The 20,015-nt window shown below is 29.3% G+C and overlaps 1 protein-coding gene across 1 annotated transcript; it reads left to right on the forward strand.

Moving 5' to 3' along the window:
• The first annotated feature begins 328 nt into the window (after nt 1–328).
• LOC129966797 (homeobox protein Dlx2a-like) lies at nt 329–18,913 on the forward strand. The gene is made up of 2 exons (XM_056081360.1): nt 329–1,142; nt 18,504–18,913. The coding sequence occupies exons 1-2, from the start codon at nt 635–637 to the stop codon at nt 18,866–18,868; spliced, it is 873 nt and encodes a 290-aa protein (XP_055937335.1). The 5' UTR covers nt 329–634; the 3' UTR covers nt 18,869–18,913.
• Nucleotides 18,914–20,015: the final 1,102 nt, after the last annotated feature.

Consider the following 20,015-nt stretch of genomic DNA (forward strand, 5'->3'; position numbering starts at 1 on the left):
CGAGAATAATTTCAAAATACACTTAATAAACTTTTTTTCGTAAAAGTTTCAAAGTTTCTAAAATGCAACATCGCCATGCTTGAAGATTTGTCCGCCAAAACTGGGTGTGTTTTCTTGATGAATGGGATCTTCCATGGAATGTGCGCAGGTGCGAAAGGTGAAAATCTTTCGTCTCCGCCTCTTTAGCTGACGTCAGTTTGTTCTATCAAATAGAAATCTGTTTTCCTGTTATTTGAAACACCCTTTTAAAATAACGTGATTCTAACTTATTGGAAATAGCATATCACTAATTTTGTTTTCACTTTCCTCTTCACGAAGTGTGAATACATTCGCTCGCCATTCTTTTGGAGCTAAAATAATAGTAAACAAAGCATCTGGTATGTTTTCAGTTTGTTCAGGCGAATCAACGAGTTAACATTTCAATTAGATTAGAGTTGCTAGTTAGAGCAATTTGCATCTGGTTTCATTAGAAGTTTTTAGAGAATTTTCAAATTTATATAATTTGATGCTGTTTTTGGAATTTATGAAGACGCAGTATTCATCTTGAATTAACATCAAGCAATATATAAAAGAAGAAGACATACATCAAGCATAACAATAGAATAAAAAGAAAAAATTACGCTTTTAAAAAAATATGGAAGAAAATATTTTCGAATCTTTTGATAAAAACGAAATTAGACCAGAAAAATCAAGAACACAAGAATCAAATTCTTTCTCGATTTCTCATCTGCTTTCAATGCCAAATACAAAAACTGAATCTTCTGTGCATAAGCTGTCTAGTCCAACGCTTCAACCTGAAATACAATTTCTTCATAATGTTTCTTATTGTGGCAGTCGAACTTCTGTACACAACAAACCCCACCTATCACCGTCTACACAAATCGGAATCCACCAAATTGGAAAAAAAGATGAAAAATCATTGCTAGAAGGTTCTTTGATTGACAGAAGATTCCAAGGAAATGTTAGACAGCTTAATAGATATCTGCCTGAAGACTTTAAAGTGGGTGCTAGTTTTTATCCATATCAGTTGAATACAGCTCAGCTGAACAATTTAGTCTACTTATGTGAAACATCGCAAAGTCTACCACATGGATTCATACCAGTGTTACCCTATGGAGTTGGTGGAAGAATACTTAAAGAGCGTAAGTTTGTATGCTTTTATTTTAATTTAATATTTAAATGTGGAGAGAAATTTAATTTTATTTGCTTAATGAAATAGTATCGTGATAATACTTCCAGGTTAAACTTTGAAACCCTTACATTTCAAAGAACATATTTTTACTGCATTGTAGTAAACATAAAACATTAGCATTACATCGAAACTCAATCCTAATACTATGTATATTATTTCAAGATTTCTTTTTAAAAAAATAGCACTATTTACAAACCAACGTAATAATAAAAATACTACTTCCTTGCAAAAGATTAAAAAAAAAGAATTATACTAACATGCATATGACTTCATAGTAAGAATTTTTTTAAATGAAAGAAATCGAATCATAGTTATATGCACATTGGTTAAATATGGAAGACATTAAAAACTAACAGTATATGCAAACCAAATAATAATAGTATATATGCTACTTCATTAAAGTAAAGTTTTAAAATAATAACACGACTTACAAATTAATTCATAGTATTACATGTACCATTACGCTGAAAGATATTTTTTTAAATAGTATTTTTAACAAAGCAAATCATAATAGAATGCATATTATTTTTTAGTAGATTTTAAAAAATAATATTATCTACCAACCAAAATATAGCCATGGTAGATTATAGTAGAGTAGCATAGATTATATAGTAATCATTATAGTAGATTTTAAGAAAATAGCACTATTTACAAACCAATTCATAGCAATACTGGTAGTATTAAGCTGAAGGAGATTTAAAAAGATAGTATTATTAACAAAGCAAATTATAATAGAATGTTACTACTTTGTAGTAGATTTTTAAAAAAATAGTATTATACACCGACTAAATTATAGTAACATGTATGCTATTTCATTATAGCAGATTCTACAGAAATAGGCCGATTTGCAAATCAAATTATAGCCATCATAATAACTAAGTGTTGTTATCAGCATTTTAGGCATATTTTAAATTGGATTTGCAAACATGACCCTAAAAACAGTTTATGACTTCTTAGAAATTCATAAATATGTATTAAAATTTAGGAATTTTTCCGAGAAGGTTTTTGGTATTATTGTAAGTGGTAATCTTATTTACATCTTCATTAAAATTAAAAAGGATTGACACATAAAATTAATTCTAAGTTTAAATAATGAGCAATGGATTTACCTTTCTTGAAAAATTTTTTTTCTAATAGTCTAATCTGTATTATTTTTTAAAATTTTATTATTTATTTATTTAGTTATTCAATTTTAGATATGGTTACAAACTTACATAAGTAACTCTTAAATTAGCAGATAGCGGAATTTATAATAGGAAATGTTTATTTATATAAGTCCAATGGTATTAAATTCAAATTGGCACAGGCATGTTTACCGCAAGGTGTCAAATGGTTTTTTAAGTAAAGCATTACTAGAAAAACGCAGATGGCTCATAATGAAAAATTATACGTAAAACAGGCCTTCATGCATCGGAACAATTCAAATGAAATTTAAAAATTGCGGTCACCATTATATGAATTAAATCTTCCGGAAATTTAATAAATGAAACTAAGATAACTTTATTTTCATGTATAATTTTACTACACAGTCAAATATACGTGTCTCCTGAGAATCAAAAGTTACCAAGTCTTAGAATGCGGAGATAAACCTCATTCAAAAATTTAACTCCAGAAATTTGACTCTGTTTCATTATATAAAATCAATTAATAACATATTATTGTATATGTAAATATTTTTTAAAGTATTCGAATTTTATTAATTTTAAACTAGCTTATTATAAATGAAAGTTTAAAAAAACTGAAAATGACTTAATGCATTGTTATTTTCAATGTATATTTATGTATACGCATTTTATAAAAACATACTATATACTGATAATGCATACTGATAATTCAGTTTTTTTAACTATCTTCATGAATGCTACATTAAAAGTATTACATTTTGAATTTCGAAATATTTTGCATGAAATTATGGCGCTAAGTAAGATTTTAATTTTTCCCATTTTATCATCACCTGATTCATATTTTTCACTCAAATACATATCAAAAAGATATTTAAATCTATCAGGACTGCACTAATCACAAACTCAATTAGAAAAATGCACCTATTATTATTTCTGAATTATTCTTGTGGAATGTGAGAAAATGAGTTTTCATCCGGATGTTAAATACTCTTACTCTTAATACTCTTTTAATACTCTTAAGATAAATCCGGATGAGTTTTCATCCGTTAAATTTTACCACAATCCAACACACTTTGCAACACTTTTTGAATTTAAATTCACAAAACAGTGAAATGAAGAGATTTAAGAATACATTTTAGAACAATTATACTTCCCATTGTCCTACTCTTGGCATTTTTAAGGGCCGTGGTGGCCTGGTGGTAAGGTCTCGGCTTCGGTACTGGAGGGTTTCAGGTTCGAGACCCGATTCCACCGAAGAACCATCGTGTAAGCGGGTCTGGTGCACGTTAAACGTCATGACCAAACAGTGTGGTGTGAAGAGGGGGGGGGGGTGCCAGCTCAGGTGTCGTCCTCGTCATCTGACCGAGGTTCAAAATTACGAGGTCCTTCCCAAAAATAGCCCTAGTGTTGCTTTAAAACGGGACGTTAATATAACTAAACTAAACTTGGCATTTTTAAATTTCCCGTTCACATATACAAAAAATCAGCGAGAGAGGTCTCCGCAAAATCTCCAGTCTCCCTCTTTTCGTATAAAATTATAGGCTTTGGGTAAAGCTGCGAATGCCTCGCATAGCATTAGTGAACAATAATTAAGAAAAACTTACCTTTGGCTTCACTCTAGCATTTTTACTAAATCTATCATACAATCTTTGGCGATTATTCCTCCATTATGCTGTTAATACACAATTACCCGAAAATCCAACAGCTATTTAGATCTCCATTTCTCTCACCGATTAAATCCAAAATATACCATAGAAGCACATTTGTAATCTCAAAATTACATACCGAATTTCATTTATTTTATTTGCTGATTTTTGAATTATTGCCTTTTCTCTCATGCGAATGCGCAAATCGGCAGACAATCAAATCTTTGACTAGATTTAGTTCAAAATTTTATAAGACTCTACATTTTAGAGGCTAAACCAATGTACCAAATTTTATCTGTCTAGATCCTTAAGTTTTACTAATCGAGTTTCACACTTACTTGAACAATCAGACAGACAAACGTCCTCTGTATAGATTTTTTTCAAAATTTCATTAAAAATTTTAAAAAATTGGTATTAAATCTATAGAAAAAAAATTCCATCTAGCTCAAAGTATTTTTCACTTATCATGTTCACAGATAAACAGAATTAATATCAAAAATATGTTTTTTGAATTTACGGAGATCTGAAACGTATTGATTCTTCAATCTCAAGTTCGAAATTTTTTTACTATTACAATACTTTCTATTTCTATGCTTCGTATATGAATAATTGAAAGCGTGCTAAATCCAACAACTTGGCGATGGATTTGGTATAAAATTTAATATATAACTGCGATTTTGGTCTGTGAATTATATTCCTAATTTCATTCGTGTAACTAGTTTGAATTATCCAATTCAAACTCACACGGATGGTTGTACTGACAGATGAATATCCTGCTAATGGATTTCATCCATATTTATAGAAAACCATAACTTTAGCTTTAAATATATTTACCGTATTTCACCCTCATATAATGTTACGTTCTTTAGTTGTCCTGTTTACAGTGAACAGGATAATAGATATGACTTCAAAATGATTAAAACGTGAAAAATCATTCATCATTCACACCGACATTCATCAAACATAACATTTGATGCAGCTCTTCAATGGCATCAAAAATTTTTTTTAACTATAAGCAATATTATTTTATGTTAGATGTCACGATAATCATCATTTAGAAATCAAAAAACATTCAACAATTAGAATTTAAATCGACTCTTTATTTAAATAAATTATTTCGTAAATGTCACAGTTATCTTTTACAAAGTTAGTTGCCCCTTAACTTTGTAATCTTAAAACAGGACAGCATGAGTGTAACTTGCGAAAAAATCTGTTGAAATAAAATCTCTATTTGATGATTATTAAGAGCATAAAAGCTATACATCTTGTATTAAATAAGCTTTATCTAATCTTTATATTAATTTCCACAGAGTATTATCACCAATCAAGTTTTGTATTTTCTCACCTTTAGCGATACATGATTCTAAGAGTGAAAAATTAATAATAATAAAACAATAATTTTCTTGATGTTTCTGGCAGAAAATTTTGATGGTGAAACATAACAATAAATGTAGAAAAAAAAAATCAAAATGCATAAAATTCGAAGACTGAAATGCAGTTTGATTCAGATGCATAGCATTAATAAGTTTCAGTTAATTTTATTATTTAAATGGTTTTGTTTAGAAGTAGAGAAAAATCTGAGAAGTGTTATGATGATAATGTTATTACTACTGCAAATTGCATAAAGCAAAAACCATTAAAAATGTCCACAGGAAAAAACGTAGGACAAAGTGTTTTCCAAATTTGGCACATAGTTATTTCTTGGGTTGTAAATACTCCCTAACAAACTGTTTTTCGAATGTTTAGTTGAAATTTTAATTATTTCAAAATTAGCCTCAATTTTAATGTTTTTCTTCAAAAACTTCGTGACATATTTTAACGAAATTGTTTTTATATCACTCTAAAATACTAACAACTAATCTTTTAGTAATAACAATTTTTTCCGAACAAATTTTTTTTTGATTTTAATAAATTGTCCAGTTTAATTTTAAATATAATTTTTATAATATTTGTACTTTAAATAATTAATGCGTGCAACAAAATAATCAAGGTGAATATTTTAATAGTTCTTGAGCGACTAAGCTAAAATAACCAACAGATTTTTAAATTTTATTACTATTTAATACTTAATATATATATCGAAGCAGTGGATTATTGTTTTTAACGCCAAAAGATATATACTGACATTGCTTCTGTCAATTAATTGATAAAAAAAGGTTTTCTCATTCAGAATGCAACGGCTGATGCAATCGTGACAGATGAATACAGTCTAAAACATTATTGAGATGTTTCAGTCTAAAAGTTCGAATCTAAATCTTTTTTGCTCGATTTTATTATTATTATTATTATTATTTTGGGCTCTCTGTTCTTTTTTAATAACTAGTATAGCACCAAAATGCGAGGAAAAAACATGCGCATTACGTGTGTATACTGAATTATATGTTTATATTTCCTTTTCTTTATTAATGACTTGTATCACTGTTCTTAATAGTATAAAAAAAAGCTTTCTTATCGCAAAATAATTGTTGAAATTTACCCAAATTATTGCGATTACACGCTCGAGTGCTCTTTTGGCGCCGAAAAGGTACCAATTTGTCGAGCTACACATAATAGTGAATGATGGGTTTTGTTTCCTCTGATCTGCATAAAAAGTATAATTTAAATTTGTTCAAGCATAGTAATAATAACAGTTTTTATACAAACAGAACTCAAGGTCATGGGAAAGTGACAAAAGTTGGCAATTTGACCCAAGAAAAGTGTGCCAAAAATGCACCTGACAAACAGGAATAATGAACTGAAATGTTCGGAATTTCGTTTGAAAAAAAAATTATCATGAAAAGTTATCAAATCCTAAAATAAAATCCTTGATAGGGTAAAGCTTAAAGGTCAAAGAAGAAAAAATACATATATTTCTAGAAACTTTAGTCTCAGCAATACAATAAAAATTCTGAGATGAATATAGAGTATGAAAAAAAGTGTATGAATGCATTTATAAATCATAGAAAAGAATTTTATTCCTATGTAAAATAATAAACTTGAATCAATATTTTGAAATAATCTTGATTATGTTTTATGAATTCATTCACATATTTTTAATATATAAACGGGAAAAATATAATAAAGGGTAAAAATATTTCAGTTTTCGATAAAAAAAATAAAAGATATAAGGGCAACTATCATAACACTGACAAAAAAAAAACCATACTGAAACAATCAGAATTTTATATGCATTAGAAAATATTAAATAGATTTGTTCCTGGATTTGTAGAGATCCTTCTGAGATAAATAAAGCAGTAGAAGCAACATTAAAAAAGAATGAAAGATTATGAGCACTCAGTATTTTGATATAGTACTGTTTTTTGCACTGGTCTTCATTGTTTTTCTCTGTAATTTTTGATTATGAAAATAATTTAATAGATTTTAACATTAAATATTAATAGATTGGCATACTTTCATATTGTAATAAATGATATGCTTGATGGGGGGAAATGATCCACAGGGCTAATTTTTGGACCTATATCAACGAAATTTCGAGCTTAACTGCTCACTAGGGAGGTGCTCATTAAAAAAACGCTTTTCAACATTTTATAGGTTTTTATTTATAGATTGGTATAGGCAATCATAGTTATAGATTGCAAATTTCGAGCTTAACTGCTCACTAGATAGGTGCTTATTTAAAAAACGCTTTTCAGCATTTTAATTATGTTTTTATTTATAGATTGGCATAGGCAATCATTAGCATAGATTGGCAAATTTCGAGCGTAACTGCTCACTAAGCAGGTGCTCATTAAAAAAACGCTTTTCAACATTTTAATTAGGTTTTTTAATTAAAAATTAATTGAACTTTTTACTTTTCTTCTCTATAACTTCAGAGTATATGATTGCACAAAACCATTCTCACAACTCTTTAAAATTTAGAAATGAAACCGTTTCTATGATATTGATTTTATTTCCATAGAATCCTTTTATCCAATTTTTAAAATTTATACTATAATATTTTTCATTATTTTAGTCATTGTTAATAATTCATATCCAGGCATGTTGAGATTATATTAAATATATTATTTGGAGTGCATATTCGCTGCTATATAATTAAGATTAAATTTAGATAATAAAATAAAAAATAGAATAGTCAAACCTCAAACATTATTTGTTTTGATATTTTGAGTTAGTGTTTAAATCTCCTTTAATCTTAATTCTGCGAAAGTTTTCCCAAGATATAGGAAAATTCAAAATCAATGAAAAATGAGATAGAAAAATGAAGTTTAAGATATTGATTGAACGTTTTTTCAGTAGACTTTTATTGCTTTTATCAGAAATTTCTGATAACAGCTTTTAAAAAGATATAAATATTGGCACATCAAGAATAAGTGACATCTAGAGTTTTTTTCAATTTTATTAGTAGCTTAACGAAAGGCGATGGTGGCTAGGACATAGAATTATTTTTTCGCTCTTCTTCATATTTAATTTCAAATAAATTGCATACGTTGATCTCTCAATGATCTCTGAGAAATTTATATCAATCTCGTCCCGCCATCCATACGCCACTGTAATGAATTGCTTTTTATAGGCAAAATTATAATAGTGCTGCTTATGTATTAAATTGAATAGAAATATCGAGAGGTGATTTTTGCACTGGTTCGAGCAGAAGAGTTGGGAAATAGAAACATTGTTGAAAAAAAAAAATAACAATTACATAAAAATACTTCTGAAATTTTTTTAAGTCATTCAAAACAATCGTTGGGGGTTTTATTTTCGTTCAGAGAGTAGAAATAGAATAAAGAAACACGACCGACGGAAATTTCTTTGCTTTCCAAAGTGATTCAGTGCTTATTTTCTTTATTTTCTGTGAAATACAAGGGTTATTCAAATGAAAAGGTACGAAACGTCGTAACGTAATCGTTAACATATTTGCCTATGCCACTATGGGAGAACGTAGCGAGACATCTAGGAATGCGATTGGAGAATCCAGCGTAGTTCGGAGCGTGCACAGAAGGGAGCATGGCTCTTATAAAGAGAGAGCGCCGTCCAATTGACGCTACTTGCTGAATTCCTCGAGCACAGAAGAATCATTAACTCTGATGTGTAATGTAAGACACTCCAAAGACTACGCAGGTCCATCAAGAACAAAAGACCAAGGCTACTCACGGAGGGTATGGTTCTGCTCCATGATAATGCGCGTCCACACGTCTCCAGAGTCACACACGCGGAACTGGCCAAATTCAAGTGGGAGCAGCCCAACCATCCGCCCTATAACCCGGGATTGTCGCCCTGCGATTATCATGTGTTTGGTCCCCTGAAAAAACATATGAAAGGAAAGCGCTTCAACTCGGACGGCGAAAGCAAGGAGGTTGTGAAGGACTGGATCTCGTTACGACCACAGGAATTCTGGGAACAAGGAATCCTTCGGCTTGTTAATCAATGAGATCGTTGTGCTCAGGCCTATGGTGTATACTTTGAATAAAGTCTTCATTTATATTCACAGTGTCGTTTCTTACCTTTCCATTTGAACACCCCTTGTATATCAATATACAAGGGGTACCTTGTATATATGCTATAATAATTCAATTATAATAAAAAAAGTATTTAGAGAGAAAATTTTATTGTCTTTCTAGCTGGAGTTTATCACAACGAGCTTCAAATGTTTCATCCAGCATTCCATTCTGGTTTCCAAATGCATTCTGAGTAATCCGTTATTCTCACAGCTCCTTGTTTACAGTCGCTCTCTAACTTAAAGTTCATAAGCGGTCTGGTTCTCAGTATTCGTTCCTTTCTTCAAAAGTTTCCTTATTTTGCAATTAACCATTATCATTGTCAGAATGTTGTTATTTAGTTTCCTACAGATAAGTCCCTGAGCTTCTTGAATTCTGTTCCAATTAACGGGTTTGCATTTATGCACTTCAATTTGCTACTTCCGAAGCTGCTTTTTACGTACTAGAGTGAAAGGCACAGGAACAAATAAGTATCTCTTCCTTTCGAACATTTATTAAGTAAATGACGTTAAAACAATTCTTGTGGGATAAAATTTTCGGAAGACCTCGAAAAAATTAAATTTACACAGTTAATTAATAAAAATTAGTAACCTTTTAATCTGATTAGATATAACTTTAGGATTTATTTAAAACTGATTTAAAAAATGCTGCCAAAAATATGTAAAAAATAAAAGAGAAATATCGAAAATGAATAAAATAATTCGAAATCTTCCTATCATCTAGTTACGGAATATCTAAAATTACCTTATTTTATGAAATAATAAATTAGTTCAAATTAATTACCGCCAATTGCATAAAAAATAAATTTTGAAGGTGTTTTTTTTTTTTAAAATTAGGGAAAATATTTTATCGCAATGTAATTAAAATCAATAAGAAGATAATTTATTGCTCTTAAATTTGTATAAAAATGATTTTTGTGCAATGAATAGTACCAATATTATTGGCGAGGAGGGGAGGGAATGGAAAGATAATATTAATTTTCGCTATTTAATTAAATATCTTAAAAAATAATTTATTTTGAAAATTGAAAATGGTACAATTAACCTAAATATGTACCCTAGAAGGTCGTCTACAAATTTTAGGTCACTTCCATCCATTGTTTGGAAGCAGTTCTACATGACTGTCAAGTATATACATGTATTATCTGCTTTATTATCATTAATAGATTTTGCTTTTTGCCTGTTTCATTTTCTCGTAAACGAACCGTAAAGAAAAAATTTGTAATGGTCAAAAAATTCGATTTGTCTCTACATTTCAGACATTTTGAGTACGAAAAACACATTTGTGGATATTTTTTTTCCTGTCTGTTGACACGATTCTCAAAAGTCTTTTGAGCTAGATATATGAAATTTGATATACCAAATTTCTAGATTGCTTTCGAATTTCCTTTATAGAAAGTCTGTCTCTCTGGTTGTCCTAGAAGAGACGAACTCATGAACTACAAAACGTAAAGAACTAAATAAATTAAATGCTCAATTTTAGCAGCTAAAGTCTAGATTCATGTAAGTTTAAACTGAATTGATTATGGAGTTTATTGCTTTTCGGACTTTATATTCCCATACATTTAAATATGATAGCTCAAAGTTGCGAGAATTTAGGTAAATGAAATTTGATGGGCGATCTTTTTGCTAAAACTGAAAATTTCGTAAAAATTTTTAACTTCTCAAAACGCTTACGTATGGGTCTCTGAAAATAAAAATCTGAGCACTCATTATATTCACGTCTTTCCTAATAGTTCTAAATTTTATGTTGGTATGGGGATTACATCTTTATTAGGGATTACATAAAAAGACTATTAGAAGTACGTTTCGAGGAAACCATTCCCTCTGGTTGTAGCTATATTTTTATTTCCACATTTATTGTAAATTATTATAATCTCACATTCTAAATCAGCTCTGGAAGATATAATTTATTTTTTTCATTTTTGCAATTTTAGCCAGAAAGCTTAACTGAGCGCCCCTCCCCCACCTAATCCGCCGGAGAAAGCGAAATTCTTGCTGTTCTGAAAGCTTTTGGTTATCCTAATTTGTCTTAAAATCTATTTGAAAGAAATGGCTAAAATTTAGAATAGTTAAACTTTTGTTCTTGTTCCTTCGATTGTCATCCTTTTTCATATGTATTTGTATTTAAAAAATTTTTAATTTAAGAAAAGATATAAATTATTCTTTTTAATTTTTTTAAAATTCTTTTTTTTTTACTTTGTTTTGCTTTATTTTTGCATTGAAAACAAAATAAGGATTATGGTTTTAAGAAAAAGACTAACTACATCTTGTTATAAATTGAAGAAAACAGGAACTTTCATTTAACATTCCGAATTTTAAATTTCATTTATTCACAATTTAGGTAAAAGGCTCAAAATTGTAAAATGTTGCATGTTTTCGAACAAATTTAATTTCGGAAATTAGAATTTGTATTCGATGAAAAAAAAATCATTGACTTGCACGGAGAAAAGATTACTGCAACCACTGCAGTACATATTTAGCTGCAGTAAATATATACATATTTCTGGGGGGACAGGCATCGCTAATTAGTTTCAAAATAATGAAAAGAATTCTGATATTTTTCAACAAATTGTACAATATTTGTATCAGCATTTATAAAATCAAAAAAAAAATCTACTATTGTAATATCTGTATCAGTCGAAAAAAATTAATAATTACTTCAAGAGTGAGATAAATGAATAGTAGGCATTTCTTACAATTACTGTTTACAGAATCTTATAATATGCAGGATGTTGCCGAATTCGATCGACAAATTCAGAGGGTGATAGTAGGCGTCAAGAGGATAAAGAATCACCATACAACATAAGGTCCCAAATGACATTTAGTAGTTGAAAATCGCAAATATAGAAAGTCTGAAAATTGTTGAAAAATGTAAAAAATTAATAAATGATGTTTCAACTATGAATTTTTTTAAGTGATAGTACATTCTTAAAAGTTTTTTCATGTAGATAACATGCCGATTTGATGATCCAGGGGGTCGTAAATTACTGAAAACGAAAAAGCAGTTTAAAACCCTTATTTGCAAAAATATTAAAACTTTAGGAAAATTAAAAGCTTGAAAATGTAAAGAATTTTATACTCTTTAATTTGATATAAACGTGTTGTTTTTTTATTTTTCTTATTTTTAAATTCTATAGTATTAGAGATTCCATACTTTTTTGACTCTATAATATTTAGAGATTCTATATCATCTTTTTTTTTTAATGAAAAGTTGATCGCATTAGAATGATGAGATAGCATTAGAATAATATTTTACGTTATCCGCTAGAACATACAGTTTGTTTTTAAGAAAGAAGTACACAAGAAGAAGTTATATTAATAAAAACCTATGGGAAAAAAACATAGTAAGCTTTATATATTCTATTTTACCATAAATCAGAATTTCCTATTCCTTGAGCTATCAGCGTTTGCTGTCAACTATGTAATTTAATGTAAATATATAAATGTAATTTAATTAAATAACAGAGGAAAGTTATTATCATAAAAAATAGCAGCAAAATTACGTAAGATTAAATAAAAAAATCATTTGAATATTTAAAAAAAAGTTTATAAATCAATATTGAAAAACAAATGCAATTGTTTTGAAATGTGTTATCAGGGGAAACTGCTGAAAACTTTATTTTTAATTCATTGTGATCGATTACTATATTTCTGACTGAAGAAAACTCGGAGAAAAATCGATTTTCAAAGAATGATGCAATTAATTCTTCTTAAAATTCTGAATTATGTATTGAATTAAACTTAGTAATCGATTTTTCTTATAGCAATTTATTTTTGTGAAATGGTAAATTGATAGCTGGAACAATTAATAAATTAGAAAAAAATTATTACTGCATATTTCAAAACTAATTATCTCATAAAGACACAAATGGTGTTAAATGTTGCAAAAAAAAAAAAAAAAAAAAAAAAAAGTAATTTCTTTTCCAATATTTAAGTTCTTAAATAACAAATGACAAATTGAACATTTTTAGGTGGCTATTAGGCTTAATATTCAATATACAGTATCGTTCAGACAATTGCATAGTTTAAACTGAAACTATCTTAGAAATAAATTCTCGCCTCAGGCCCCAGAAAAAGAAGAAAAAAACAGGTTTCCATTTCCATCTTTTCATTGCAAATGCTATTTTTGTATGTTCATTCATTGCTCTGAATCATCATGTGCTTTCAACGCGCATCATGAGATTTCTAAAAATGAATCGTGTAGGAATCGTTGGAAAAAAATAGTTCATAATGTTCGTGTCATTATCTCGACGTAAAATTTAAAAAAAAAGAATCAAATGGCATTCAAAATTGTTCATTATTCTATATAGACTGGAACAAAGGAGCGTTCTAAAAAAATCGTTAATTATTTGTGGTTATAAAAATATGGTGAGAAGTGAATAAGTAATTGCATTGTTCCAAATTTTTTTCTTAGTTTAATAAGAACCGATAATTAAGCACATTTTAGATTGTTTATTGACAACTATTTTTTCTAAATTTCATTTGAACAGTTCATTAACATATTCTTTTCTTTGCGTCAGATCTAAATCTGGTACTTCTAGATTTATTTATTTATTGAACAAAAAAAAGCTAAAAATTACGAAATATTACTACATTTATAGATTGTTAATCAAATAAATTTTCAATTTTGGACATGCTGGTTTAATTCATATACTAAATAAACTACCAGTGAAGATTATACAAGTGGTTATCAAAATAATGGAAACAACTCTGAATAAAAGCCACATTTTTGAATACGCTTAGTAAGCATTAAAATATAAAAATAACCACCTTTTTTTCTATATAAATAGCATTGTATATATTCTGGTAGCATGTGTTAGCTTTATTGAAGTTCTATAATTCTTGGATTTTTTTCAAAAACGTAAAATGTCGGACCTCTCAGATTCCCAAAAAGGCCAAATTGTAAGAGCCCGTCTAGCTGGAGCAAGTGTGATTGAAACATCCCAACTTTTAGACGTTTCTAGAGGTACGATGTCTAAAGTTATGACAGCATACACACAGCGTGGCAAGATAAGCTCGGCAAAGCAATATAGTGGGAGGGAAAAGAAACTCAGTGAAAGAGACCGCGGGTATTGAAACGGGATTGTAATGTCTAAAAAGCGAACAACTACAGCAATAGTGATCGCAGAACTCAATCCCCGTCTGGATTCTCTAGTGTCAGTGATTACAGTTAGAAGGCACTTTCATAAACAGAACATTTATGGCAGAGCAGCAATTCCCAAGTCTCTTATCACAGATGTTAATGGTAAACGTCGTCTACAGTGGTGTCGCACTCACAAAACCTGGTCGATTGATAAGCGGAAGAAAGTAATATGGTCTAACGAATCGCGTTTCACACTTTTCTCTTCAAGGACGGATGCACGTTTGGAAGACACCTGCACAAGCGTATGATCTTGTTTATCTCCTTCCAACTGTCACGCATCGAGGTGGATCTGTCATGATATGGGCAACCACGTCCTGGTTTTCTGCTGTCCCAATCGTAACCCTGAAAGGAAGGATCACTGGGGAGAAGCACAGAGAAATTTTGGCAGACCAGGTCCATTCTATGATGCAAACTTTGTTTCCTGCAAGAGATGGATTTTCCAGGATGATAATGCACCTATCCATGCAACGAGACTTGTCCAATCATGGTTTGATGAACACGAGGATAAATTCAAACATCTGCCTTGGACCGCACAGTCACCCGACCTCAATATAATTGAACCGTTATGGCCTATTTTAGAGCGTTCAATACGGAATCGATATCCTCCACCGGCATCTCTCCTAGAACTTTCATAATATCTCCAGGAAGAATGGTACAATATTCCTCTAAACACTATTCAACACTTGTATGAATCGATTCCTAGGTGAATCCAAACTGTATTACATGCCAGAGGCAGTCCTATACCATATTAATAAAGGATTCTCTATATATCTAAGATGTTTCCATTATTTTGATAACCACCTGTATCTCTCCACTCTTCGTCTTCATTAATTATTTAAAAACTTCAGTTAGAAAAATAGGGTGAAACATTTATCAATAACTTAATTCTAAATTACAACACTTCTTTTTTAATTTATCACGTAACCTGGGCTTTTCCTTGAAATAATAAACTTTAAAGTAACAATATATCAAAAATTAAAATGTATAATGGTCACTCTTTTTATTTAAGTCATTGATATAGTCTACATTTATTTTGTCCATGATATAATATGCTTATAACAACTTAAAGTATGCAACGAAATTCAGAAGGATTTTTTTTAAAAAATCGTTGTAAAATATTTATATTTTTGAATTTTTAAATAAAATTAATAGATAAACAGCTATGGAACCAAAATATAAATGCCAAAGCTTCTTTAAAAATTGTGAAAAAAAATTATTATTTTCGATTAAAAAAAAGGTTTAAAGCAAAAATCTTCTAGTTTAGAAAATTATCAAACGATTCAAGTCTAGTTTCAAGAAATTTGAAATCTTCAAGATAGCTTACGCAAATATTACTTAAAAATAAACCATATGTATATCTAAATACTGGGATTCAGCAAATAAATATTATGATTTATCTGCTGAACTCTATTTTTTTAGTTATTATTATGAGGCATTAAAATGACTATAAAATGTTTCTAAATAAGTAGATTATTTATTTATTGAGGCGAGAAGTGTAGAACATATTAAAAAATTACTACTCAAATTTTGAAAACAATTACATCAATATTAGATTTTAATTTATGAGGTTGTAGAAAGAAATTTGAACCAAAATTTAGGATTCATGAAAATAGTCTTTAAAGATGTAAAAAAAAATATTAAAGCGAGTATTATGAACGATTAAAAACCAATATAACTTTCTAAAGAATTAACTTAGAACAAAATTGAAATTATTTTATGAAAAAGACTGTTCAGAAATTAAAAATATTGAATTAAAAAATATTTGATATTTTCTCAAAACATCGAATCTTTAATATAATCACCTACTTTAAAATTTTGCTTTTAAATGAAAAGAAAATAATGGAGATAACACACAGAAAACTAATCCAGTCCTATAAAGAAAGAAGTTGATAAATTCGAAAATAATATTGAACTATTCCCGCAATTAAAATTTTTCTCTATGAAATCAAATTAAAATAAATACCTAGCAGTAGAAATCCTGCTTTCAAGAAAAGATATTCCAGCGAAGGCATTTTTTTCAACTATCTGATTTTTTTTTATTTTTTTTTTCTATATCAGGACGAAATCAGAATGAAACTTTTATCATTTAAAAAAAAATTCTATTGCCCCATTTTAATGTATCTGCTTGTAGAGAATAAATATTTTTTTCTTTTATAAAATTTACAGTCAGAATTGAAAATTAATTTTATTCATTTTCATAAAATGAATTAAATTTTAAATATAATCTTCATTAAAAATATGTTTTATCCATAATCATTTTTTAACTGAAAAATCATAAATGTCCGAAGAACAGCCTTTAATTAGAGTACTAAAAAGCAAATAAAATTTTTTTTTCAAAAATGTCGAAGTCAAAACAAAACAGCAAAATGTCGGCTGAAATACTCCAATTAATTGGAATATCAACCGCATATATAGTAAATATAGATTTTGAATTATTAATGAATTTCATTTTTAATAATATTTATTGCAAGTCAATTTACTTATATTATTGCTTACATAGCCGCGGTCTTTTATTATTTTTGTTTTTACCTTCAAATTTTGGATTTAAAAAAAAATTCTAATTTTTAATTCACTAAAAATAACATGCTTCTAAAATGTTTTTAATTTTCATTATTTTTTTTCTTTCATGTGTAATATGTTTTTAATTCATTATTTTATAATAATTAATTAGATTATATATTATGGAATCTTCTGATCAATTATTCTAAGATTCACTACCAGATGGCATTCTTCAACACTATTGAAATTAATTAATATCAAGCGTGCATCTAATCCATAAAATTTCAAAATATTATAACATCATCAAGAACATATAACAATACAAAATTTCAGATAGATAAGTGTGTGAAAAATAGATTACAAAATGCCTTCTTAAAAACATGAAAAAAAAAATTAAATTAAATAAAAGCTCGTATTTAGTGAAAATTTTACTTTTTCATATACGAAGTATATAAAGAGAAATATTGCAATTGCTAAAGAGTTCGAACTAGATTTTGTCAAATCTCCACGCTTCAGACCTCTCAGAGTCCAAAAAATACATTTTTGGAATTATGTCTATCTCTCTGTAAATATATAACTTGAAAATGTTTCGAGTTAGACGAATGAAATTTGGATATAAACTACATACTACATTTTTCTACATCTACATTAATGTTAAATTTTGAACGAAATCCATTCTGAGGAAGTCTGTCTATTCGACTATCCGAATACAAACGATCATGATGATTATAAACGTAACGTAGGAATGTAGATAGACAGAATCTGGCACAAAAGTTCAACATTTAAAAAGCAGATTCTTATCAAATTGTGAACCTATTAAGGGGTTAACCGTATGTCGGTCAATATTTTGCTTACATATAAGCAAGATAACTAAAAAAAAAAATGCAACGATTTAAATAGATGAAATTTGGTATATGATCTTGTGATTAAAATTGTAGTTTTTTATCAAATTTTCATTGGTCTGAAAAAAAAAGTGTCCAAAATACATATTTAATTTTCAGGTTCTTTTATATTAATTGCTTGTCAGAGATTAAACGTCAAATGTCAAACGATAGATTCAGTAAAAATATTAGATTCAAGTCAAAGATCGTAACTATTGTTGGTCAGTGTCATGTAAACATTCGTGGCATTATTCAAAAGTCCACAAATTTATACGGGAGGGGGGGGCGAGGATGATACCACTTTTATTAGAGAGTATGAGAGAAAGTTTTGAGAAGGCAACTTTCGCTAGTTAATTATCTATTAATACTATAAGAATTTGGAATATCAAATAGAAAGAAATTATGGAATATCAAATAAAAAGACATTATGAAATATTAAATAGAAAGAAATTATGGAATATCAAATAGAAAGAAATTATGGAATATCAAATAAAAAAAATTATGGAATATTAAATAGAAAGAAATTATGGAATATCAAATAGAAAGAAATTAATTAATATATTTTTTCTTTTTTTTCTTTCTAGGCTCCGCTGAATCTCCAAGTTTTCAAAAAGTGACACTCAGACATCACAAGAAAAACCGCAAGCCCCGCACTCCATTCACGGCGGAACAGCTTATGAAACTAGAGAACAAATTCCGCTCAAAACAATATCTAAGCATAGCGGAACGTGCGGAATTAAGCTCGTTTTTAAAATTGAGCGAAACGCAAGTTAAAATATGGTTCCAAAATAGGAGAGCCAAAGACAAAAGGCTAAGAGAAGCAGAACTTGAAAGACTGCAACTGGCCAACAGAATGGTTTTGGGTTGTACTTCGGCACCAAAACTCATTTATCATAATCCTTTCGTATGTCCTTCCAACACGTTTCCATTGGGAATGGGAGTTAAATAAGTTGTTGTGCGTAACATCACTGCATTAAACTTCTTAAAACTTTTCATACATCAAGACGTCATTATTTTTGAAACTATATCAAGATTGTTTAATAAACACTGAAGCTTGTACTGGTACTCGTAACTGAATGCTTGTTCTGCCTGCTGACTCCATTTTTTTCTATCAGATATCTTATCATTCAACTTCAACCTTTAGCACCTGTCAATCAGTATTTAGTTAAATATGCGCTAATGTATCTAATGTAATAGTCAGTGGCGAATTTCCGACTGAGCAGCAATTGTCTAGGGTAACTAAATAGAGAAGATGACGCAGGGAGGATAGTGTAAAAACTTTATTTCCGTGAGTTGATAAATTAGTAAATTATCAAAAATGTAAATTCTGTGAATTACAAAGTATTGCGATAACATTAACGGCATACTAAGTGTAATCGGTCTGTCTCAATAATACAGGGTGATTCAAAAAGAAATATACAGTTTCAACGCACTATAAATCAAGAACAATGTAAGATATTGCATGTCACCTGAAACAGGATTTAATGGGATTATTTTAAGTTTTGTTAAGGACAATAACAGATGTTCCATACTTGACCTCTTAGAAGGGGCCGTACACTTTCTTTCTGGACACTGCACAGAGCAAATTTACCTTAGGGGAATCTCGTATGTGTTGCTCTATGAATTTGTGATTCTCTCTTCCCCCAAAGGAAACACTGTCCTTGTGTACCTTCCCAATGACATGAAATATTGCTTCATCAATGAAACTAAATGATTGACAGAATCATGATTTTCAAAACAAAGCTGCATATCGCCATAAAATTCAAAGCGCTTTTATTTGTCAAAGTCGTTCAGATTTTGGACCACCTCACTTCGAATGGAATAATTTGCAGCTTCTTTCTCAAAATTCTCTAGACGGTAGGCTGAGAAATTAGCACTTCACGACTCATCATCCGAGTCGATTTTTCCAGGCTTTGTTGAATGACGACTTCTTGCGATGCAGTCAGTCGTCCAGAACTTATACCTTTGCCCAAATAGTCCGTAATTTTAAAATTTTCATTCCATTAATAGATAGATTTTCTAACTGGAATTTGTTTTCCGAATTATGATCGAAAAAGCCCCTGCCCAGCTGCGGATTACGATTTGCTAAATTGGAG

The sequence above is a fragment of the Argiope bruennichi genome, chromosome 4, assembly GCF_947563725.1.
Source record: "Argiope bruennichi chromosome 4, qqArgBrue1.1, whole genome shotgun sequence".
In the NCBI taxonomy this organism is placed as follows: domain Eukaryota; kingdom Metazoa; phylum Arthropoda; class Arachnida; order Araneae; family Araneidae; genus Argiope; species Argiope bruennichi.

Bases quoted from the DNA above. Each gene is read 5' to 3' on its own strand.
- LOC129966797 (XM_056081360.1), top strand. From the start codon at position 635: ATGGAAGAAAATATTTTCGAATCTTTTGATAAAAACGAAATTAGACCA. The intron at 1,143-18,503 runs GTAAGTTTGTAT...TTTTCTTTCTAG, and splicing joins TGGAAGAATACTTAAAGAGC to GCTCCGCTGAATCTCCAAGT.